Raw genomic sequence first — 25,316 nt, 5'->3', positions numbered from 1 at the left:
TCCGCGTTGGAGTCTTCTTCTTTTCTGTCTTTTTTTTTTTTTTTTGCTTTTGTTTTTGCTTCCATCGCGATCGCATACGCGGCTACACGCTTCTCGTTGCCGACGGCGCGCATCGACGACCGGCGTGCCGCGCGCTCCCGTTTGACTTCGGCGCCGCGGCGCGCAGCCGCGGCGGAGAGGAAGCAGACGACTCAGGCGACGCGCCTCCGTTGCCATAGCAACGCGGCGCATGCGCAGAGAGCAGTGAGGGTGAGTGTCAAAATAAATAAACAACAAGCTTGGCATGGCTTCAGTTGACTTCGGGGCAGGCTTGCTAAAAAATGTTGCGGTACTTTAAAAATCGGCATCAAAAATATGTGTTACTAGGTTCATAGCCTAGGTTTTTTGTAAACCAAATCACAAACCTGTGGACAACCACGCTGAAAACGCTAAGTTAAGTTGGCCTGCCCCCCGCAAATGTTTGTAGACCAACCACCTACAAAACAAATATTAAGTGTACGTGGCCTACTCTACCACGATTTTGGCAATCTTGGTCCACAGAACAAAGCTGAACATTATCATGTGGTCTGGTCTGGTCTACGGAATAAAGCCAAAGGTTATCCTATGGTCTGGTCCACAGAATAAAGCTGAACATTATCCTGTGGTCTGGTCTGGTCCACAGACCACAGGATAGGCACTGCGTAGAGCCACTAAATAAGCTGCTACGCTTCATCTAGTGGCTCTAGCACTGCGTAGTGGTACAGTGTTGTGTTGGCATTGTGTTGGTGTGTTTGGAGATGTATTATTCGAATTTCGAACGTCCACGCCACAGTGTAGGCGGCCACCCACAGTGTTATGCGCGATGAGAAAATTGGTCCTTACAAGTTAGTGTGCGTGAGCAAGGCGTGTGCAACTGTCGTGGGCAAGCCAACCCAGCAGCGGCACCCTGTTGTGGCGGCCCGGACAAAACCATGGCCAAGCACGCCAAAAAGCGTCTGCGACCGAGTTCGCCTGGTGAGGCCTCTACGTCTACTAGCAACCCGCCAGCGTCGCAGGATGCTTCGACACGCTCCTCCAAGGCGGCGAGCACCGCGGGCAGCGTCCCAGCGGCGTCGTCAAGAGACCTCGTTGGTGACATAGTCGCCAAGTCGGCCGTAGCACCCGCTGTAGACACGCTGAGGCGCAAGGCACCCGGCAAGCACACGCAAGTTTCCGAAGACCCTTCAGCGTCGACTTCCCGCAGTGCTGGCCCTGCTAGATCCAAAAAGCCTCCAGGACGGGCCGTTTTCACGAATGCGGCGGGAAAGCCGGCTGCGGCGGCTCGTGGCCCGGCGTCTACTGCCTCGCGGCGACAGTCGCAGCAGACAGCCGACGGGCTTCCCTCCAGTTGTGGCGAAAGCGGTGGCCGAACGATGAAGCGTCGAGCCTGCAGCGACCACTCCGGACCTCCAGTTCTGCGGCCAGCAGAGTCGCTGCCCACCAGGGGCCCACTGGCACTGCAAGGAGCTCCGGTACTCGCTTTTTCTGGTGAGTAGCTTGCAAGTCCAGCGCGTTCCTGATGCGACTGCCATGTAATACCCGTCGCTGGCACTGACTCCGTGTCCTGCACTGAGTGGAACGCTGTGCCAGTTTTGCCAGAATTTTGAAATGTTGTTTCGTAGCGGAGTCAAACTGGAAAAAAACTAAGCTTTGCCTGACAGGCAGCGAAAAGTCGGTAATTATGATAAGTATAGCCCCGGTCAGGCGTGAGAATGAAGCTAATTGATTGGTTTTGTGGCTGTCACTTAATCGCTTGCAGGCTCGTCCGACTTCTGTTCGATGTTCCTTGGGAATTTCACCTCTGAACAAGGGCAGGCTTTGCGCAGGTATCAGCGCCTACCCAAGAGTCCCAGCTCGCATTAACTCTTGGGCAATGCGACTCGCCATATCGGAGCTGTGTAGGAGGCCATTTTCTAGTACGATTGAAAATTCAACGGGAAGCATGCGCACTTAAACCTTCACTGAAAAAGTTCTTCACCTCTGTTGGCATCAACTTTGCCGAAATTCACCAGCCTCTCCTGTGGCAATAATGAAAGCGTACCTTAAGTGCAATTCTCCAACCGTTCATCTGGGCCGTTTGTGGCACACAATTGCCTGCACCATTCGGCACTCATTGCAGCGTGACTGTTTTTAAAGTGGCCATGGAGACAAAATCCAAGTTTTGTTCATTCAAAAATTGCCTCATTAGAATAGCACTGTCACCACTTTTAATGCAAACTTCACCAAAGTAATTTTAGATGTATAATAAGGAAAATAGAGAAAAGACATGCGACAACCTCGCTACTTTTCCACACTGAACTCGTATAGGCAACTCGTTGCAATTGGCTGAGGCCGGTAAAATTCAATGCAAACTAAAGGGATTATAAGCCTGCAGAGCGCGCTATTTGCACCTAAATTTACTGCTCATTCTTTTCATAGCAGTCAGAATGGTGGTGTGAACAGTGAAAGTTACAAATGAGCATGCAAACATAGAAGCACCAGCCCATACGCCGGTCGAGGCTGCACAGCTGTCAGGCTCGTCTCTCAGAACACTGGCCAACTGGCTTAAGAGCGACATCGCCACTTGTGGGACCCTGTTTGTTGATCGTACCCAATTTTTCATAAATGATTACTGTCAAAAGTCAGCCAGGCCGGTCAGAAACAGCAAGTGCGGGCATCACTCCACCATCTATGAAGGCAGGCATTGCACCGTTCGCAGTCAGCATACTAACATTCGTTTCGGGCACGTTCCCTGAATGTCACTGCCAATGCCACGAAACACGCAGTTTGAAGGTGAACATTTGGCAGACTTCTGTCCAGTTGGGAAGCTACTGAAGAGAAATGCCCCAAATGACCGTACTTGGACAAGACCCGACGTTTTGGAGCCGGCTCGGCTTCTTCCTCGGGGTTGCGGCTGCAGCTGCGTTTTGTGGTCTTTCACCGTGGCTTCCCTCGCGCAAAGCCCCCCGCTGCGGCACGCAATCCGTGTGTGCACACAGAAGGGAGCGTACTAAGCGAGCGATTTGAAGGCTCCGTGGGGTCCGTTGAATATGCCACGACTCCAGTTCGTTTCCCTTTCGAAGGTGGCCGTTCTGGAGAATTCGGTTTTGTGGTCGGCCACTTCACAGTGCTCGGCGACTGCGCTGCACTCTATTCTGTTTCCGGACGTGTTGCCTAATCCTCTCCAAGAGGTTTTTGCTTTCACCGATGTATGACGCGTTGCACTCAGCCCACAGAAGGCGGTAAACGACCCCGGGTGCTTTCTCTATTGTCGGCCGGTCTTTAGGGCTGGGGATTAGGCGGCCTGCAGTTGTCGAAGGCTTGTGGACGATGTGCACTCCTTTTCCTCTGAATGTGCGGGCCAAGGCCTCGCACGTTCCTGGGATGTAGGGCACCGGCACGCGTTTCAGAGTTCCAACGGTCGATGTTCGCGGAGAGTTTGTCACCTTGTGGCGGATTACGGAGTGAATTAACTTTTTCGGGTAGCTGTTTTTCTGGAGGTTCGCAATTACCCGGCTTTCTTCTTTTTTACGTTCGGATTTGGACGAGCAAACGGCATCAGCTCTGTTCAATAAAGAGGACACAACAGAGGCCTTGGGTTAGCGGGGTAGGCCAAAGTAAAATGGAGGTAGCGACCGGTGTGTGTCGGCTTCCTGTGAACGGAGAACACCAGGCTGTTGCCTCCTGTCGTCACTCGGGCGTCCATAAAGGGAATGGAGCCATCTCGTTCACATTCAACCGTGAACTGGATGGCGGGGGGCATGGAATTTAGATGTTTTTCCAGGCTGTCAACTGCAGAGCACTATGCAGAAACAATCGTCGACATACCGAAGAAAAAATTTAGGTCGCGGCAAGAAGGAGCTCGAAGCTTTCCCTTCTACCTGCTCCATCGTCAAGTTAGCCATTGTTAGAGAGATGGTGGGCCCCATTGCGGTTCCACTTTTTTGTTTGAAAATTTGCCTTGTGCTAAAAATATGTGCTGGTCAAGGAGAACTCCAGTAGGCGGCATAGCTTCGAAACGTCGGGTTTTGTCTATGTACGATTTGTGGGAGCATAATTAAATTTATGTTTAACACACGACTTAGTGCGGGAGTGAAGCATTGTTTGCTGCCAGACAAGTGTTAGGGGCACTGTAAGACGCCAAATCTTTTGACTGAAACAGACTTGGATTTTGCCTTCATATGACCCCTTAATGTACAAGAATGCAGGGGTAATTGGAGGGCTTTTATTAGTAGCGAGCAATAAATGCACACGGGTGCCCTCTGTGGCATTAGGAGGACACCAGTGACTTTTTTTTGTGTGCTAGTTGGAGGTCCGAATATAGTAAAGAATTAAAATCAAGGGTTGGACGGAAACTCGTCTGGAAACCCGTCTTGTCGAGAAAACGCGTGACAACAATTAAAAACTGGCACCGATGAAGAATGTTTATAAAAACCAAAAAAGGCATTGTCTGCCGTATGGGAGCCTTGTTCGCAATCTTTGACTTGTGAATCTGAGTAATGGCGGATTGGCCATATTCCCAGCGTAAGTTTGATGAAATCAAGGGTTTGACAGAAGCCTGTCTGGTCGGGAAGACGCATGACAACAATGAAAACTAAGGGAGCCGAAATGTCTTTTTTGGTTCTTATAAGCATTCTTGGTCGCTGCCAGTTTTTAATTGTTGTCATAGCAAAGAGTTTTTTTTCCCTGTACGGAAGCGGAGCATGGCATAGCGTGCCAAGAGTGCCCCTACCGACTAGTAAGGCCATCGTCCAGTTGGCTTAAATTAACAGAGGTTTAGAGTTGGGGCGCTCTTTGGAAGTGACGTCTGGCTGTAGATGCACCTGTCAGGTTAACTTTATTGGCAATTATTGAAAGTGCACGGAGACTGAAGAAACGGCAGGGCGCCGATGTTTTTTGCTTTTGTTTCCCCGTCTCTGCGCTGGCAGGGAGGGAACGGGTGCATGGGGGGCACGTGCTTCTCCTCCCTCCTTTCTTTCCCTGGCTGTCCCGGCCCCTTCCGCATTCAAGGCTCGGGCAAGTTGGTTCGAGGGGTTGGTTACGGCAAGGGGCCCGTCTTGCGAGTCTTCTTCTGTGGCCGTGCAGGCAGGCGTCGTCGAAAAGCGCCGTGCTGTCGTTTCCTTCTTCTCGTGCCATTCCCGGGCAGCTTTTGTTCCAGTGACCGTGGGTGACCCTTGCTGCTTCAGCGGAGTCTCTGAACGGGGGCAGACTCCAGGATGAATGGCACGATCGGTTGCTGTTGCCTACCTTATTACAATGCCACGCCTGTGGTTGCAGCATGGAGCCTTGCTTGGACAGCGGTGTGTGTTGATTTGAGAGGGTTGCTTGAAAAAAAAAGCGACGCTCAGGCGGACTTGTGCAACTACCTGCCCAAGGCATCCGTTCAGTACGTCTTTTGAGATCACTCAATAGTCTGTGCCATTTCAACTTGGCATCAGATAACTCAGTTTTAACCACCGCGTCGAACCGAAGAAAATACCGGTTCAGTTGCAGTTCAGGTTCGGGCAAAGTTATTTCATTCCGGTTCAGTTCTGGTTTGACTAAATCACATGGCAAACCGGTTCAATTAGTTCAATTATTAAAAAAGTGCGAAAAAATGTTTTCTTGTTTAAAGCGATGAAGCCCTATAATAGGGCAACAGATAATGACGATTTAGCAGCTTCTTTTTCCCCCATCATTAATGTTACCCAAGGAACTACATAAAGCCACCGCCAAGAGACGTGGCTGTATGAGATGTTTTCTACCACTTCTTTTTGTTGTTAAAATGGCAACTATCTCTGCTGTACCCACTGCGGGGGTTCACTGGCTAAAGCATTGTGCTGCTGAGCATTCTGCAGGGACGCGGGTTCGATTCCCGGCCACGGCGGCCGCTTTTCTGATGGAGGCGAAAAGCAAAAATTTTGGCGCCCATTACAGATCCCCAGGTGGTCAAAATTAATCCGGAGCCCTCCACTACGGCGCGCCTCACCACCTGTGCAGTGTCACCGCGTTGAAGTGGAAGTCTATTTCGCGTGCTTTAAAAGTGGTACAAATAATACAGAAGGAGGTCCCGTAGTTAAAAAATTGTCAGGGGGACCTCCTGTGAGAAGGTGCGTTTTTAAAAGAACAGCATTAGAGGAGGCAGCGAGTACACTACACATCAACAGAGAATGAGCAGGAACAGGCAGGGAGCAATATAAATACACACACATGCACGCACGCACACAATTGTAGCAATAGAAACAAATGCACATCAAACACTACAGTAAATAAAGGCTTAGAAATAACAACAAGAACACTGCAAAAAATAGAGCTGCAATGGAAACACGTTTATATATTATATGAATACGGCAGTTTGTTTGCCGTAGTGAGAGTGATTTTTCGGTAGAATTAGCAATCCTCCCTACAGAATCGTCCAGCATGCTCACCGTTCAGCACCCAGAGTTAGGCCTGCGTATGGGTGCATCACCTATGCACACTAGCGGGGGACTCCAGCAGTGTGCTTTTTTTCATGAGTTGTAGAACAAGAGAGAAATCCTACAGCGGCAATGTAAATGCCGCCTACGACTTCGATTGTTTGGTCATGTAGGATAATTTCTTAGCAGTCTCTTTGTAGAGTGTGTAAGTCAAAATTTTGTTAAATGTGAGCAGCTTTATTTTCAGTCACATCAATATTGCTCTGATCACTGGAATGCATTTGATGTAGCTATCACGGCTGTGCGTATCACTATGAGTACGTCTCCATTTCCAGTAGCCGTTGGCGGATCTAGAGGGGGGGTCGTGACCCTGCCTCCCCTTAATTTTTGATTTTACACGCCCAAGAAGGTGACCCCTCAGGGCGTAGAAAAAGTCTAGTTGATGATTTGATTCTGTTTCTTGTGTTTTTGGTTTTCCAAAATTTCCGGGAATAAAAAGGCTACTATCCTCCTCCTCGTCATCACTGATAGAAGCTGAGAAAGAAGCTGCATCCGGCCCCGGCTGACCCCCACCGTTGATCCTGCTTATAAGCGATTTAAAAAGGAAGCACGAGATGGAACTCTTTTGGGAAGATGGTCCCTGCGGAAGGAGGAGCAGCAGGGTCAGTGAAGGGGCCTCTCCGAAAACAAAGCAGTGCTGAAAGAGACAAAGCAGCAGAGCAACCAGAAAGTAGGAGTGCTGGGAAAAATGGGGTGGTGTGGGACCGCTCTGCTTTCTGAATGTTTATTTTCAGGACTTAATTTCTGGTTCCTGCAAGGTTGGGGGATACAGTTTCTTGCAAAAGGAGAAAGGGCTTACCATACGCTAACAGGTTACTCTGTTTAATGAATCTTGGGAAACGCCAAGTTGTCCGCTCTACACACCCTGAAAAACATCGAGACACCATGGCACTGGCTGCCTTTGCAGTGATGACATTTGGTTGGGAAAGGTGTACTGCGAATTCTACCTTTTTGAGCTTTTCTTATTCGATAACTGAAGGCAGCAGAGCATAGTATTCGTGTGCAATAATTTGAAACAACGTGATGGGCCTTTTTGTTTCCCCGTGGAACCACACTTGCAAAGAAATATTGTCGCCTTGATGCCCCCAAGCTACTCCTGGTCTGTTAGGCGCCCCATAATTGTAGGGCGGCCGAGAGATCTTTACCATGCATTAAAATCTCAACACATGGACATTTCCTGTAGAGGACGTCACCTAATGATTGGAGTAGCTGGGAGGTGGCGCCCCCACTCTGTATAAAGGCATTGGGGTGCAGTAAACGAGGCTTTTTACTGTTCGTGAACTGCGCATTGGTTGTTCATTCTTCGCGGGCTTCACGCCCTTATTTGACCTGGCTAGCGGCGTCCACGCTACTCGGGCGCGTCTCTACGTGGTGTCAGGAGTGGGATCCTGCGACAACCGTGCAACATGCAGGATAACCCATCCGCCGCCTCCGCCGTGACCGCCAGCTTCACGTTGCGAACTCCGCCACAGTTAACTTTCAACAACCCAGCTTCGACAATTCGAGGATTACTCCTTTGTTAGTTTTTGTGGTGTGTGCAGCATGAACACAGTGCGAAGGGCGCAGATTGCGGCAGCTTCGCGAGGAGCTGAAAGAAACGACGAGCGGCTTTCAAGCTGCCATCTTCTTTATTGACACGTAATACTAATACACGCCAGTGCGCAGCGCGCGGGAGTAAGGCAATACACCCGTACAAACGAAAAACAAAAGCGCAGGACGGTGTGCGCACTCTGCGGTGAGTCACGGAGTCTCTTGCGCAGGCATACGCGCCGCAGTACACTTGGTGCCATCTGGTGGTCGTTTATTACTCAACTAACACTCCCCCTTAATTAACTGCCACCGCTATTGACCAGGAGATCGTTCTATAGGTGGCGCCGCTTCAGTTAGGGGGCGCCATGGTCAAATTTCAATAGAGGGTAAACAAACGACAAAAATACATGGGTTTCTATGGGGCACTAGTCGGTCAAACAAGATTCCTTTAAAGGGACCCAGAAAAGCCCTTTGTAAAAGTTACAAAATGTCTTTATTGTCGCGTAGTACCAATATAGCGATGCAATGCCGTTGGAATTATTGATCTACATTCAGTATTAGCTGCGCCAGAAGCAATTAAGTGCACCCTCCCCCCTTGCCGATCGATTCCTCCTCCCTCTCTGCTTCTTTCAAAGCTGCTGGAAACACTGGGAATAGCCATGGGACATCGCGACGCTCGACTTCCGTTCTCCGCTGGCTACATTCCTGCGCCTAGGCACGCGTCAATCGCTGCAGACCCGCCTTTGCCTCGGGATCGCAGGAAGGAGGAAGAGCAGCCGGAAGCCAATGGCAGTGACGTTGCCAGCGACCGACGATCGGCCGAATCAGGGGGGCGCCTCGTCGTTGCGTCAGCCGCGATCGCTGTTGCGTCAGCCGCGGTCGGCTCGCTGTGGCGGCGCGCTCATCGGCTGAGAAAGGCGATCTTCAAAAATTGCTTACAAATTATCCATACAACATATGGGGCTCACACTTGGCTCAAAAATCCCCCGTTATGTGTTCTACAACCTGAAGGCATTTGATTGCCACCTTCACAAAGCTTTCCTGGGTCTCTTTAATGTACGGGGAAATTATGCGCAGTAGGACAGTGGAAATCTACGAAATACACATCAGGTTGCTTTCTGCGTTGCGTTGCTTCTGGTTGCATTGCTTTCCGCAACCCCGGAAACCCAACGCAAGCTCTGGATATGAAAGCTGAAATTTTGAAGGAATGTTGGACTCGGTCTGTAGTACACTTCAGCACAGAGTGTTTCAGGCACATCTCAGACGGAAATGGCGATAACAGCGCGGAAATCACCAGACACGAAAAGCCCACCCAAAAGGCTTTACAATCATTCGTGGCGGTGAAAAGACTGACTTTTTTAAAAGAACAGCTGTTCCTTCGGACAATTTACCCGTGGTGAACACGACAAGCCGCCGAAAGTTGCAAGTTTTTCTAGAATTCGCTTTGAACGTTCCGCCTTATCGGGCACAAAAGAAGTTTGGCTCTAGGTCACTTTTGATGAGCGCTGTGTGTACGTAGTAAGTTCCATACCTATGAATTGAGTGGCGAGTCAGTGCGGCACCAATGATGCCATATTTACGGCCCTTCTTAAAGCTCTGTACAAAGCACACCAGCTAAATTTAGAAATTATAGTGTGTTGGGTTACTGGTCATTGTGGCATAGCTGGCAACGAGGAAGCCGACCAGGCTGCCGCCAGAGCGGCTGAAAGAACCAGTATTGACATCACGCAAGCACCTTACCTGGATATGAAACCAGCAGTAAAACACATACTCCTTCAGCTCTGGCAGAAAGAATGGGAACAAGCTTCACTTGGTGCAACCTATAATTGGCCGATCAGCTGCCAGGGAAGAAAGCAGGGCCTTCGAGGTCTGGTGAAGCAGACTACGAATAAAACACACACATGGCACGCATTCCTACCTCCTGACTGGTGACCAGCCGTGCCAGATGTGGCGAGGGTCTTTCAGTCCTCCATGTTTTGGTTGAGTGCTCGGCCATGGAACCGGAAAGGAGACGCTATTTTCCGGAAATGTATCGTAAGAATATGTCATGGCACATTGCCATGTTTTTATCAGACTGTCCTGAGTTCAATTTCAGCAGAGTTTTACAATACCTTGATGATATCGGTTTTTTAAAGCAGGTTTGTTTTAGAAAGTAGCATTCTCGTCCACTTCATTACCTTGTTCATCCGTAGTGTACTATTTACCACGGCCCTATGCACCGTTAGCTCATTCCATGCCTCATCACGCTCTTCACTCATCTTTTGGATCTGGCCCTCTACACCGAAGTAATTTTGTGCACTATTTGCACTCCTTTCATCAGCACGTTTTTACCCCATCATAGCAGTGGCGCTCTTGGCCCCACCATCCTGAAGCAGTATATCCACATCAGCATCTCCCTTTTTCCCTCTTCTCTTTACCCTCGCATTGTGGGCCCTTGAAATGGCCATGGTGACAAGTTCCACGCTTGCCCTATTTGAAAGCCTCTGGTAGCTCGCTCGACTCCATTTTGAACCCCAAGGACAGTGTTTTCACACAAAAAAGGAGGGATGTAATAGGGAGCATACTAAAAGCGGAGTCTTCTTAACATTGTTGTCATGATCAAAGGGGACCACTACAATCACACAGACATGTTGCTTGGCCCTGTTTGGTGGCTACCATTTGTCCCTGTGATGTCATGAGGACTGAGCAAGAAATAGGAGTCGCCACTGCGTATTATCCAGATTTATTGTTGAAAGTTCGCATTAAAATTGACACCATTGCTACTCGAATGAATGAAGCTGGTATTTTGTCTTCATTGTTCCTCTAATGTTCCTCAAACCGTACGTCGCACGGTTTGAAGAACATTGCAGTCGGTATGGTGTCACGGTTTTTTCCGCCCCACATAAATTGGAGGGAATGTGCGCTGCCGTACAAAGAAAGGCTTCGTTGGAAGAAAGGGCCACGAAATCGGGGTGTGGCAGAAACCATGAGCGCAGGTATGTGGACTGCCAAACCGGTGTCATGTACCAAGTCCCTCTCTCGTGTGGCGCGTCATACATTGGGCAGACTGGTAGGTGTGCTAATGTTAGATTGCGAGAGCATGCGCTCTCCTTTGACAAACGTCCGCGACCGCCTTTGCCCTCACACTGCCACCCGTGCGGCTGACACCCGGTGTTTCAGGAAACTGATACGTATGCTACCAAGCACCCGAAGCAGCTACACCGCGAGATACTTGAATCCTATCACATTAGGAAAGGGGCGAAAAATGTGTGAGTGACCCTTCAGTGGTGCTTACTGATAAAGAGGTCCAGTTCATGGATAACAACAAATAAGTCATGTTCCTTTTTGTCCTTTTATCTGGTTCTGTTTGTTTTCTTTGTATGCTACTTTGACACGTGCGGCATTGTTTGCCTTCAGTATAAATGTTCCTGGCGGGTTTTCAATAAATTTAGTTGAGAGTCAGCGCCTGTCCAGTGGTTAGTCTTCTGTCTGTCCCGTCCTTCGCACTGTGATTAAGTATGAACACGTACCAACTCGCCCAACTTGCAACTGTCCTACATGTTCCTCTAAGTGTCATGAGTTTAAAGTACGGTATGTCGTCATTCTTAATCGTGGAATCTTTCAGTGCACCTTTCAATGTATGCAATTAATCCTTGGTTTATGACACTGGCTGAATGAGTCGGTGAGAATTAATGAAGTGTGTTTGTCACTAATGTGCAGTGAAAGCTTGTTATTTTGGATCTCTCAGGAGTGAAAAACATGTACGAATTACCTGAATGTCGAATTATCGAATGAATGACACAAACAGCACATTTAGAATTCTTTTAGGCATACCTTTACTTTGCGAAAAAGTTTGTGAGGCCAGTTGGGCTTTTTGGCAGATAGCCTGGCGGAAAGAACAAGTTTTCGGACGTGTGACAGTCTGGGCAGAGCAAGAGTCTTGCATGGAGCATCATGGCAGAATTCTTCCAGAACAGCAAAAGCATCTGCAGCTTCTTTTGCAGTACGACGCACCGGCCACCGGGAGTACGGCATTGCACGGGTTTACTGGCTGTGATGTACCCTCGCCTCCCCCCCACCGCATTGTGGCTCGCGTTTCGACAAAGCATGGGCCCGAATGAAGCGGGGTGTTCATAAATTTGTGTGGTAGGGTAGTGTAAATTTTTTAAGGGAGGGGGTAGGAACACCCAATTTTCAATCCTAATGAATGGAGTGTTGGTCTTCATCTGCCACTGCTGGCCAAACTGTGCACTGACATAACTGACCCGAACATAACCGAATGGGAATTCCGAGCCTCTTTTGCCTACAGACGCAGTGGCACCTGTCAGTGCCAGTGCTGCTGCTGCAAAGGGCATTGCACTACTCTGAACACAGTTGCCGCTGTGAGGAAGCTGCAGTTCACTGGTGAGCAGCAGGTGGGGGCGACTGCCTGGACCTGTTTGCCCATCATTCTGCCAGCGGAGGAAAAACTGGGACGTCTCTTTCTTTGGAACGAGTTTTGCCTTTGCACTGGTGGAAGGGCCATGTAGACAGAATGTCGCTTGGGAAGGTCACCCAGGAGGAAAAGCAAGATGTGAAGTGGGCAGGAGCAGCACAGTGGAGGCTAGAAACATGTTTATCAGGGCCCGTCGGCATTCAAAAGGTGGGCCCCGCTACAATTGCCCAGTCTTGGTGGCCGCTGCTGTGGCGTCATTCTCTGTGTCCCACAATAGCAGCACTGTGGACGCTGTCTGTGCAGGGGATGGGCCCGGCCAGCCCCAAGCATCGGATGCCCCCATCGAGGACGCAGAGATGGAAGACGTGAGTAGTGCCTGGTGCCACGTGGAATGCGTCGCTTATCCCTTCCATAGGGTTGACCTTTTATGGAGTACCCGTTGAAGAAACAACTTGATTTGAATATATGTAGTCAGGTGGCCAGTATTTGGCTCTGTGCAAAAAACGAAAGGCAGCAAATAAAAAATTCACACCATTAATCGCAGCATTGAGTGCCACCCAAGTTTTCCGTTTCAAGCAACTGCAGCAAACAATTCTGCCTCGCTTCAGTGCCCCCTCGTGTTAGCTGCCACATTCGGGGACAGGGGGCACGCTCGCGTGGAAGGCCAGAGCAAGAGCGGAGACAACTGAGTGGCTGTTGGGAAGGAAGTAGTGGAGAGCAGGACAGGAGCGGTCCTCCATCCTGTGGTGGTGAGCGCAGGGCCTGTCGGCAGGCAGCACTCCTGGCTGGCAGTCGTGCTGGTGTCTTCCCCACAGTTCCTCCACGTGGGCAGCTGGGCTTGGTAGCACAGGGGCTGAGCTGTTCAAAGGGGCCTTGCGGTTGTGCCGTGGCATCAGGTGCATCCAAAAGGAGCAAATTCAAGCGACGGCGACAACATTATGTGCATCCAGGGCAATTTACGGGGCCAGAAGCTTTTGAAAGAAATCGACGCCTGCACGAGTCCCAGATAAGATCAGGGCGCAACTAGTTCCTCGTCACACTTATGGGGTGAGGAATGCAGAGGATGTCATACCTTCTGCACCGAAACGCCACACAATGCTGCCAACACGACAGCAGTCGCGAGGACGGGCCTGTTTGCTCTCTCTCCTGTGTGCAGGAAGTTTCATCACTTGACTGCTCTGAATGACAGTGGGCAAACCTCATGCGTGTCTGTTAGCGAGTGCAGCAGGACGAAAGAAACTTGAGTGCCTTGACAACATTTGTCTCCTGTCCAGGACCTCTCTTCCTGTCCGAGCAGGGGATGCTGGGAAGGGCCGCCATTTTGTCCGGGAACCGAAACTGCCACAGCATGCGGGTTAATTGCGGGCAGCGCCACTTGAGATACGAGGGGAGCACAGGGCGTGTTCCGACTTGCTTGGAGTCCTCGAGGCTTGCTGCTCGTGGTGCAGTCTCGTGCAATGAGAGTGCTGCCAAATTGAATCCAGAATGTCGCTGAGCAGCGAAAGGAATTCGATACTGCAGGCAGTGCAGTAACAAATGTTACTGCACTGAGGGGTGGTGCAGCTAGTGTTCACTGCAGTTTTCAAAAAGACTGGAGACAGACGAGGCAGAGTGGATGTTGGCGGTGGTCGTGCGCATAGAGTTTCTTACAATATAACTAGAGGGGAAACTGGCGCTGCGATCGTACGCCTCAATGGGCGTGATGGGTAATTGTGGATTCGGATTGGCGCTTGATGGCTCCTGAAACTTACTATGGATTGCAGGCAGTTTCGTTTTCGTTTTGGATTTGCATGAACGCATTTGCCTAGGCGGGGTGTTGGGAGGAGTGATCAAAATACGTTTCTCCTTGAACTGCATGCCTCGCGTGCACTGACACCGCCCTGAGTGGAATGTTTACAACCAGAGTTGCGAATTGGGTGGGTAATCAATGCATTGCCGCACAGCGAGCACGAAAACACAAATGACGGCGCTCTGTGCGGCGAAGTTGTCTGCTAATTAGGAGTTGCGGCGCTCTCATTCGGCAGAGCAATGTATTGTCGAAGCTGACGACGGTTGCGAATCGCTTGGAACAGCCAAACCTTCCGCACCTTCCGTGCGAACGCCGGCTCCTACTGCGTAGAACAGCAGCACCGGCGGCTGATAGGAACGCAGCTTGATGTATGTCACTATATAACTTCTCCAAAGGTAATCGGTTTCTTTTTTCTTATGAGCACAAAAATTCTCTTACTATTACAAACCACCAGCGCCGAAACTTTTACAAGTAGTTTTTAAAAAAGTCCGCGTCCTGCTGTAGTTGGCGAAAAATGGCAAACCTGCTCCACAAACCTTCTCGACTCCGCGTCTGCTTTTTATTTAAACGCGCCGTTTTATTTCGCACAAAACCGGTTTTTCGTCACTAACTTCTTTGTTTGCCATGTAATTTGTAAACGGAGAACCGGGCAGTAAGAGCTTTTTTGTCAAAAAACACAATTTGCGCAGCCATAAGCCCATTTTGATCCTACGCAATCCGGTTCCAAAACTACCCATCATTCCCATTGAAGCGTAAGCGCCGCTGCCATGTTCCCGTTGACACTAGCGCCAGTTTCCCCTCTAGTTATTTGTATGAAACTCTATGGTCGTGCGGAGTCTCTCTTCACAGTGCTCAACTGAGTGAGTGCCCGTGACGGGACAGTGGGCCTCCTCTGCCGGGTTGCACTACCGCCTTCATCTGGTCAGCCTCCTGAATCACCTCCTCTGCCTGGTCCTTGGCCTTCCTCCTTTGGTACTCTCTCAGCACCAACTTTTGACACAAGTGGGTTGATGTGGCAGTGAAAACGCAGCAGCCTAGTAGAAATGTTTTGAGGAACGCCTGCTTAACCTGTTCGGCTCGGCTGTAAGAAACTGTTGCCTGTCCTTGTGGTTGCGTGTCAGCTCTCACCGGTCCAATCTCTTGCAGTTGTCGGACGTCATTGACGAGAACCTGCAGAACCAAGTGCCTCTTGCGGACCAAAAGGCAAGTTGTGATTGTTGTCGGGGGCTTTGTGAAACGGGGGGGTTGCCCTGATCGTGTGGCGCATGTTTTGGCAGTGTTGGGATGGAGGGGTTTTTAAGTCTGTGCACCTTGAGCTTTGGTGGAGAGTGAGGAATGCCATGGCAGGCGACATTGTTGCAGCAATGCCAGGTGCTGCATGTCAGTGGAGGGCGTTTCCCAAGGGCTGGCTGTGGTCGAACGTGCGCACGGAATTGGCTCCGGTAGTTGCAGGGAGCACCCCTTACGGGCAGAGCTTTTGCGGGGGGGGCAGGCACATTCAGGGTTGCCAAAGGGATCGGGCACCCCACAGTTGTAGTGTCGAACAATTTGCATTTGCAGCTAAAGTCGCCCATGCCTGCCTGCCATTTTGTCCGGCTTTGATGGCGATCAGTGTTATGTCAAACAGTGTTATGTCACGACGCAAAACTGCACGTTTGTGCTCATTCCATAAAGCGTGCTTCACCGCGCAATACTTCATACGCGTTTGGACCATGTTCACAAAGTTGGCATTCCTTCTTGCAACACTAAAGCCTTTTTTCATTCCTTCATTCCACGTACCTCCGGGGACTGGAGTCATCTTCCTTCTAGTGTCGCTATGATTAGCAACCCGAACTTGTGTCGTTCTGCTGTGTGTATTGTCATTATCTAGATTTGTCTAAGGAGTGTAGCGATACATTGGTTCCTGCCAATCCCACTTGCTTTGTTGTTTTATTTTCGAGAGTTTTGCCAATAATTCCAAAACTGACACAAAATTGCAACTGACCTCCTGTATTACCCCTTACAACGTGCATACCTTAGCCGCATTTCTTATGTTGTAACGGAAAGATTGCAACCTTATTAACTTGTTTTACATTTGTTTTTAGAGGTGGTATGTGCTCATATTTTTTTTTTATTTGTTATGTATTTACCCACTCCCCTCTTCAATTCAATTGCCTTAAGGGTATTAAAAAAAAACAAAAAAAAACCCAGTCGGCTCTTGTCGGTAGAGTCGCTCAAACACCGACTGTGTGCCTGCCCTTTGTGTCTGGCTTTTTCGCACTGCTGGCATGTTGGGCAAAAAGCCGACTTCAAAATGCCAGCTACGCAAGGTTTACATGTGCATGCCATGAAGTGAAGCCACTTCTTTGTGTTGCCGGGGAGCTTTGCCAAAAGGAAATGATGCGAGTGGGGCCATAGTTTTTGGGAGGGCTTCGCGGACCCCCTGAAGTGCCCTCGTCAGCCGTCAAGGTCTCATTGGAGACCATTGCCCTAACAATCCCCCCCCCGGCTCCCTCGGCAGGCCACTGTGGAAGTGCCCCTGGCCTAGACCTCCCTGAATTTGCATGGCCCACTTGAAATATTCAACGGTGCAGTGAACTGTGAAACTGTTCAGTTGTTTATCAACAAGATTCGGGATTTTAAAATACATGCAAATGTGTGAAACACGTATTTTTTTCTGGAGAGGAGAAATCCACCCAGAGCTTGAAATGGGGCTAGTTGGTTTCTTACTCGGAACATTGCTGGCGCTAGGCGGGACAAGGACGACGAATTGTGTGTAATTGTGTGTAATTCAGTTGTGTGTAACTCCAGTTGTGTGTAATTCGTCGTCCTTGTCCCGCCTAGCGCTAGCAATGTTCTGAGAAATCCACCCATTAAGTTTTTACGTCAGCTTTTTTTTTTTCTTTTCTTTTGACTTAGTAATGTCGTGTTGGCTGACGGTTTCGTCACCTTTCTTTACATTGATGGCTTTTCTTGTGTGCTTGTAATATTCGTACATGTTTTGCAGCATAATCGAATAAACGCCAAATGGGGAAGCCAGGTTTGAACGCAGTGGTGTGAACCTGGACATGTGAAAGGCTGCTCATGTCAGACAGACTTTGCATGTGGGTTCGACCGCTTCGTCCAGTGCCAAAGAAAAGCAGGCAAAATGAGTGCAAGTGCTTGCGGACGTTTCGTCTTGCTGCGCTTTTGTCTGCTTTCATTGTGCTCCAGAAAGAAAATCTATGGTTCGATCAGACATTGTCAGATCCCTTCCAGTGGGGTGAGTGGAGACGTTTGAAGCAGGTAAAAAACCTACTTGGGTGTGTAAAGATGGCTACGGTGAGTGAGGGACGACGGGTGAGGCAGGGATTAGTTTTCACCCCATGTGCGAGAACAAGTGGACGCGAGGCTGCTACAGACGGGGAAGACAGTGGTGCGTGCCACCATGTGTGCGACAACGCGAGGGGTTCAGTTGTGCATGGGGGCTGGCCACGTGGGGCTGCAGCGAGACGGACGAAACGAGCGGAGGAAGCAGAGATGGTGCGCGCCGAGTGCCTGGCACGTGGGACCGCTGCAGGCTGCCTCCCAGACGGTTTGGGGGCGGTCATAGTCGTGGTGGGACATTAAATGAGGGTAATTTCCAAACTGCAATCGAGCATGCATCTGAGTTGCACATGCTTGTGTTACGCCTTTGTCCCAGCAGAGAAACAAGACTGGGACTTTCTTCAAGAGATACGCATTACAGCTCGCTTTTCCCGAAGCTTACATGAGCGCCGGAACAGTTGCAGAAGGATTCGCATCATATCGTTCACGTGATGATAACCTACCGTGCTTGGCACAGTTATGCAAGGGGTCTCGGCAGACAAGCCTAGCCAGCGTTCGCACAGGTCCTTGAAAACCTTGAAAACCCTTGAATTTAGAAGTGTCAATTTCAAGGCCTGGAAAGTCCTGGAATTTTTAAATGGTCCTTGAAAACCCTTGATTTTTCCGGAGAGAATCAATGGCCCTGTCTTTTCACAAGAATTTAAAAAGTGAATGTCGTGGATTTTAGGTGTTAACAAATGTAAAAAAACATTGTAACAATCAAGTTTCAGTGTATTACGTGAAATTACAAGTTTGGTAGATTTTCATTATTACGAAGCAACATTAGGAGCAGGCACTTGTCAATCCAATCTATATCACGATACAATCCAGTGAAAGCCAGCTTCTGTTCTCTATCTTGTATCTTCCATCTAGTCTATGGACGCTTGCTCATTGCATGTTTGCTGTTCCTCATACGCTCCATCTACGTTTGCTTTTACGGGAAAATGGTGGACGTGTACATAGTTCATCCTGCCTTGAAGCAACACTTGCTCGATTTAATTTCAGCTGATGCCCTTGCTGACAAAGCAGGAGATGCACGCAGCATTAATGAAGTTTTGAAATCAATCAGTCTCAGCAAAACACCAAGAAAAAAGAAAAACCTCTAAACACCAGCCATGAAATAAAAAAAATGAAGCTGGGGGAGCATTTACGAACCCGTTAGCACCTATCTAAATGTGCACTAATGGGCTTAGATATTGTGCAATAAAAAACTTTTGCATTGTGTTGGAAAAGTTATAAATAATCCCAGATAAAACATTAGACGAGGACCTTGAAAATGTGTTTTGTGGTCCTTGAAAGTCCTTAAAAGCCCTTGAATTTTTGCTTTTGAAGCCTGTACGAACCCTGCTAGCGTCAGGTGCGTGTAATAAAGCCCTGGGGGACACTGCCCTGAGAACAGTCCGAAGGACATCAAACGTGGCGTGGTCTCAGTGTCGGTGGGGTCCACTGGAAAGGGAGAAGGGCGTGATGGCATTGCTCCTCCTCTGGCGGAAGCTCAGGCACTAACTTCATTGTTATCTCGGTTACCCCGCCCGCCTAGCATCGCTGCAAATGCTGCAGTGTAAAGAGATTGAGCTTGCGAATATCGGCATTGGTTAATTCGGCCAAAAGCAGAATGAATAGGGAATGTCGCTAAAAGACACCTTAGAAAATTGTTTGACAAGCTTGGAAGTGGGCTCCGGATGTTTTCTGCGAATTCCCCGTGCCTCTCCTGTTTGCAGGGTACCTTTGTGATCACAGACACCAACATTTTTCTCAACAACCTCAACTTGGTGAAGAGGCTGACCGCACTCGACTCAGGTAAAGACTCCATGTGCAGTGGTGGCTGAGCTCCTTCTGCTGGGTAAAGTGGTCAACTTCACAATGAAGCACTGGTGTGGCTTGGTGCCTCCTTTTTTTGTATCCAGAAAAACTTTTTTCCTTAAAGTGTTGACGAAGTTTTCTGCCAAATGCTAACTTCTTTGCTCTGGGTCAGGGCCTGGTTACACCAAGTGGTCCTGCTGGTACATCTCGGGGCATGCTGCATGGAATTTCCTGAGATGCAATCTGTGGCCCCAGTTTTAAATGCGAATGCATTTCTTAGTCTAGCCATGTCAGGCGCCATGCGGCGTCCACGCGCCCGCAGGTGTTATCTCTCCGCTCTCACCCCCTCTCCCATAGCAACAGCTGCGAGCGCGCGCGCTCCTCCTCTCCCCTAGCAACCGGACCAGGTGGTGCGGGCGGATCAGCCGCGAGTGAGTGGAGAGGAGGAGTGCGCTCGGGCGTGTGAGGGCGCTCGCATCGCGGGAGCTCGCCGGAGCTCCCGCGTGTGTGGGAGAGTGTAGGCGAGGGTAGGCGCGGTGCTTCGGTGCTTCTCCTCTCGACGCTCACCCCACTCTCCCGTTCGCTCGGTCGCAAGTATATATAAATGGAATGTCTGCCGGCAACGGTACCTCGAGCAAGAAGTGTAATACAATCCAGTTCGAGCATTACACAATTCCGCGCACTCTCGCGCAAAAGAAATGCATTCGCATTTCCTCACGATTCCCTTCGGGGAGGTGGGGTGAATTTTTATTGCCTCTAGGTTCATGTACAAATCCTTCAACTGTGAGGGAAAGTCGCTTGTTTGAGTGGCATGGGAAGTGTGTTTTACATGTAGTGCCTGTGAATTTATACAGCGATGCTATTTCGTTTGTGTTTTCTTTTTTTTGTATTTTGCTCCCACGTGCGCACGAGGTTGTATTGTCTTGTGAGCATTCTTTGTTTTGTGCCATGGCTTGCTTCCCCGATTAGTGTACGCTGTGCTGTGTTAGCATCAGTCTGTGCTGTGTTTGTTTCCTGCGCACTGTCTTGTGTGCAGTGCTCAAGGATGGCAGCTGTGCAAAGAAGCCAGTGTGCATGTTAAGGGTCGCTTTCTTTAGACGACTTTATATAGCCTTCGATTAAGGCATTCAATTTCCCTCACTCTCTGAAGTGAGAAAATATCAGTGTGTTTTCAGGATCCTAAACGAAAGCCACAAAACAAAGGGAGTTTTGTGCCTTTTTAAACAATTATTGAAATTAAACGATCAGCAAATGGCTTATATTGCCAAAAGCCTGGATGCTGAAATCGAGAGACAGTCACGAAAGATTGGGAATACAGCGAACTGATTGGTTTCATTCAGGTAAAGATTAGGAATGCAAAATAATGCAACTACTGGAAAGGAAAAAGAAAGCCAAGAAGCTGCTGGAACAAGGAAATCAAGGAAGCTATAACACAGACAGCAAGCATGGAGAAAGCATAGGGAGGCCAAGGGAGTGGGAGTGCAAGAAGAGGAAATAACTGGAGTGGAATTGGTACCGCCTAAAGAAGCTGGAAGTACAAAAACTTGTACAGCGAAAACTTAAACGGGAAAGTGAGCTAGTGGCGACACCGTGGAACCCGAGCCCATGTGGGTTGGATCCACCCACGCCCCGGCTGTGCGTGGCTTAGCTGTGTCCAGGGAGAAGGGCATCCTGGTGGCTGAGCCAAAGCCAGGGTTGTTTTGGACCTTTACGGCCCCCTGGTGGCGGCAACACGCCACTTTGGCCCCTGCTCCCTGCAGACGGTACCCCAGGATTGAGCCGCCCTGGGGAAACCAGCCTTTTCCTATCTCCCCCTCTCTCTCCCTTTCTGTCCTGTCACCACTCTTTTCCTGCATCACCACTCTTTTCCTGTCAGCATCCAATATAAGCCCTTTTACCTTCTTCAGGCGGCAAGGGTTAACTTTGGCCTACCTAGACCACTCTTCATGAAGTTATAGTGGGTATGAAGCCATACGGGGGTATGGCTAGCTAGGAATTCCTGCACGCTCCCCTGGTTGGGCTCCGTGTTGGGCGGCCAGCGTGGCTACCGAAAAACCAGCTATCCAGACGGCCAAAAGCAAAACACCTCCTGATCGGTCCCTGGAAAGGGCCCGGCCTGAAGTGACTGCACAGTACATCTCGCAGAAAAACGGTGACAACTTCGCACGGTTCTTTGCTATTCAAGGAGTCGAAGAACCTATGCAGACGAAATCCCCCTTTGCAATAGCCGAGGCACTTAGTCAGCTAGTGGGGAAGAATTAAGGGGGGACGTGGCTTTCAAAATCAACTTTTTTATTTCTTTGTGGATTTTGATGAAAATTGGCACAGCAACTGGAAATGCTTCTGTGATAACACCATAAAAATTTGAAGTTAATATTTTGATAACTTTTTTATGTATGAAATTTTCTTTCTGTTCCGCTTGTACCGAGCTTGAGCGGCTTATAAAACACGATAGAAAACTTGTTCGAAGTGCTTTGCATTCCCAAATGAATGGACGAGGTCGTGACAGTTTTAGAATTTTTTTTTACAACACAATGTTTTTTAGTTTTCATTTTTTTAGAGGTTAATGTGCAACAGGCATGTCAACTGTGAACGATTATTTGAATAAAAAAATCACAAAAAACAAATCTGGAAAACTAAAAGTGTCACGACCTGAACAGTTCATCAAGGAATGTAATGCAAGAAACGGAATCAAAATAGACCCAGCGGTCACGAAGAAATCCCTGGGACAAGCGACACAGGTGGCAAAAAAAACTGTTTTGAGAAAACGGCTTCCGAAGTTGCAACATAGGTTTCACATATCAAAAGTCGTCACGGTTGTAGCCTTTCATGTCCTTTTGAACATGGGGCTTCTGGAAGGCCTTGCCTTGAAATTGGAGTGCCTTTTCAGCCTTTCTCTTTCCAGAAAACATCATTTTCAGCTCCTCCGTGAAGAGTACATACCCCCCTTTGCAAACCAAACGGAGGGGAGATGGGTTTCAATGGGCTTTCAATGCAAAGTAGGTTAGTTGGTTGGCTGTATCGCACTGGACAACCTCCTTTTGCAGTGTTGTCACCATGGCAACAAGTTAAGCATTTTTTTTAACTTAAATTTGAACATTTTTGGCTTTTTTTTCATGTTTTATCTTGCCTGGCACAGCAACTTAGTACTCATAGTGCAGGTGTTCATTGCCAAAAGTTTGCATACCACAAGGTTGAAAATGAGCTACTTTGAAGCTTGGTAGAGTATTCTGCATAACTCCCAACTTCAATGCAAGAGCATATTTTTTTTTTTACTACTTTTGACATTCAAGGCATCCAATATTTCTCGCAGCACAGCTAGTATGCCCTGAGCAATGGTATCAATAATTTCCCTAAAAAAATCACTGTTAAATGCTGCCACAGTAACGTACATTTTTAACGCAGAGAGCATATTTTTATTTCTATATTACTAACTCAAACCTGTTTGCATGAAAATTACAAGTGCACGGGAAACGTTGCGCAAGAAAGGCGATATGGCTCGCGCGCATCGCAGCGCACGCTTACCGCGACATATCGAGCTTTGATTATACCTGATATGGCTGGTCAGGTCGCTTTTAAGATTAAAACTAACGTCGCAGGCATTAATTACAACTACTGGCGTTCAATCGTAACCGGTTGCCCAGTCATGTGATGCTCCAATGCGCGTCGGCTATGCCGTGCGCGCCGCAGCGTTTAACGCGTCGACCGTTTCTTTCTCAAGGCTAGCGAGCCCACAGTCAAAACACAGCAATAACTAAGCGTGTAAACATCGCAAATCCGACTAAAAGTTCACTTCACGAACCGCTATCGCAAGCGCGCACACCGCGTCACCCTCCGGGGTCTGGCGACGGTAGAGTCACGCGCACCACGAAGCGTTCGATGACCTCCGCCTTTCGAGCCACACAACTTCCCGTAATCTGGCTCGTTATCTCTGGCATTCCCATCGCGATAACGTCCGTGTTGAATACCACAGATTGAACAGAAACTCAGCTGAGCGAAGCGGCGAAAATGAACTCAATCCGCTCGCTACGCAGCTCAGGCGGCCGCCATCTTGCGTTGCGCCCGCGACATCCAATCAGGAGGGTCGGTGTTCTGTGCCCCGACCGGAGGACCAATAGCGCTTCAGCATCTATTTCTAGCTTCGTTTGTGCGTCGTTTCTTTTCTGCCGTTTGTGCGTTTGTGAATGAACGAAGATAAAAGAGACGAGCGGAACCGGAAAGACGATCGCTCGGCCGATCTAACCATATCAAAATGGCCGCGCCCGGTGGCACCGTTGCGGAGATAGAGCGCTCCGAAAATTGCCGTTTTTTCGCCCTTTTGCGCTGATAGTTTGTCACCGCGCCTGACAAAAGTATTTTTTTATGCCACTTTGCGACGCTTTTCAGCGTAAAAACTTTGCAGACGCACAGAATAGGAAACATAGAAGCCGAATATGTGGGTTTCAAAAAAACGATGTTTTGGTCATTTTTCCGAAGTTGAAAGCCGCGTCCCCCCTTAAAATGCCAGGAAACTCCAGAATGGTGACGTACTGGTAGAAGTGCACACCGGAGAACAAAGTGCAAAAATCGTGGAGCTTTCAAAAATCGAAGGCACAAACGTGACGGTGACAACACACCGCTCACTGAACTTCTCCAAGGGCGTTGTCTCCGAGTCTGAGCTATTCCACTGCTCTGGCGCGGAGATTGAGAGCGAACTGGCGGAACAAGGAGTGGTCGCAGTACGCAGGAAAAACGGAGAAGAAATGAAGACCAAGCATGTAGTCTTAACATTCAACTCGACCACACCACCAGACTCGGTGAATGCAGCATGTCTGCGTTGCAAAGTGTGGCCATGCATCCCAAACCCAAGGCGGTGTTTTCAGTGCCAATGGTTTGGTCACGGGTCTCAAACCCATGCGTGCTAGGTGTGGAGGAAAAGCGCACGAGAACGAAAGGTGCGAAAAAGAACCCCACTGTGTCAACTGTTCTGGTAACCATGGTGCTTACTCCAGATCCTGTCCATTCTGGAAGAATAAAAAAGAAGCAATGACCATCAAAACCACACAGAATGTGCCTTACCCCGAGGCTAAGAGAAGGCTTAGTTTCCAGCAAAAGGGAATTTTTGCGGAGGTGGTGTGGCGGGGGCCGGCGCCATCTCTGGTGTCTGTAGGCACGCAGGTCGAATGGAGGGACCTGGTGTCGGTGGTACGGCCCCCGCCTGTCCCAGAGGCTGCTGCCCCAACGCCCGGCACTGACTCACTCCACGCAAGTGGACAGACTGGACTGCTCCGTCCAGCAGCCCTCTACACAAGTCAGCCCAGAAGCCGGTGTGCCAGCCACCGATGGGGGGGAGCAGGCTTCGGGGCTGACGCGCAACTCAGCGGGTTCTGCCCCGGCTGCACGGTCGACTCCCTCTTCTCGGGGGATGGTCGACACGCCCCAGAAGAAGGCGCCGCCGGGAAGTGGCACTGCTACAGGTGCAGCTCCTGTGCCGCAAAGGCCTGGAGAGCCCCCCCGACCCTCAAAGGGTACTGAAGGGCCGCGGAAAGCCCAAGCGTCAAACAGGAGGCAGTGGAAAAGAGGCTGAGGAGGAGATGGACGTGGCCTCACCCACACCTCCTTGAATACGGGAGAGCAAACCCAAAGAGACCGGTACGGCGCGAATTACACGGTGGAACTGTCGTGGGTTATTGCGTAACATAGGTGACACTTACGAATTGTTGGAGAAGTGCCAACCATTTATTATCTGTCTTCTGGAAACTCATTTATCTTCTATGCGCAATAATCCATTCAGAAAATACAATTTCACCGCAAAGACAGGACAAATTCACTTGTATCTTCTGGAGGAGTGGCAATCGTCACTCCCCAGTTGATGCCAACAAACGAACTAAAGCTTCAAACCACTTTGGAGGCAGTAGCCATAAGAACACACATTTGAATATCCCTCACGATTTGCTCCTTGTATATTCCACCAACCGTTTCAGTGACCAAGAACGATCAGTTCAGACTCATAGATGAGTTGCCT

The 25,316-nt window shown here is 49.3% G+C and overlaps 1 protein-coding gene and 1 pseudogene across 10 annotated transcripts in view; one reads left to right on the top strand and one right to left on the bottom strand.

Moving 5' to 3' along the window:
* Window positions 1-625: 625 nt before the first annotated feature.
* The window catches only part of LOC144178386 (uncharacterized), a 201,449-nt gene continuing 176,758 nt past the window's right edge, over window positions 626-25,316 (top strand). For 3 of the 10 annotated variants that reach the window (XM_077706227.1, XM_077706209.1, XM_077706200.1), the window contains exons 1-4: window positions 628-1,506; window positions 12,700-12,761; window positions 15,332-15,388; window positions 19,231-19,309. In XM_077706227.1, the coding sequence (XP_077562353.1) occupies window positions 951-1,506; window positions 12,700-12,761; window positions 15,332-15,388; window positions 19,231-19,309 (754 nt within the window). In that variant the 5' untranslated portion in view covers window positions 628-950. Of the gene's footprint in view, window positions 1,507-12,699; window positions 12,762-15,331; window positions 15,389-19,230; window positions 19,310-25,316 lie in introns of all 10 variants that reach the window. The other 7 variants (XM_077706191.1, XM_077706271.1, XM_077706252.1 and 4 more) reach the window with 4 other exon arrangements.
* Window positions 1,523-4,844, bottom strand: LOC144178436 (uncharacterized; annotated as a pseudogene).

The sequence above is a fragment of the Haemaphysalis longicornis genome, unplaced genomic scaffold (assembly GCF_048455015.1).
Source record: "Haemaphysalis longicornis isolate Haplotype H1 unplaced genomic scaffold, Haemaphysalis longicornis Haplotype H1 scaffold_1, whole genome shotgun sequence".
Classification (NCBI taxonomy): Eukaryota; Metazoa; Arthropoda; class Arachnida; order Ixodida; family Ixodidae; genus Haemaphysalis; species Haemaphysalis longicornis.
The sequence above is the reverse complement of the archived record's forward strand: the minus strand, read 5'-3'. Positions and strand labels throughout refer to the sequence as shown.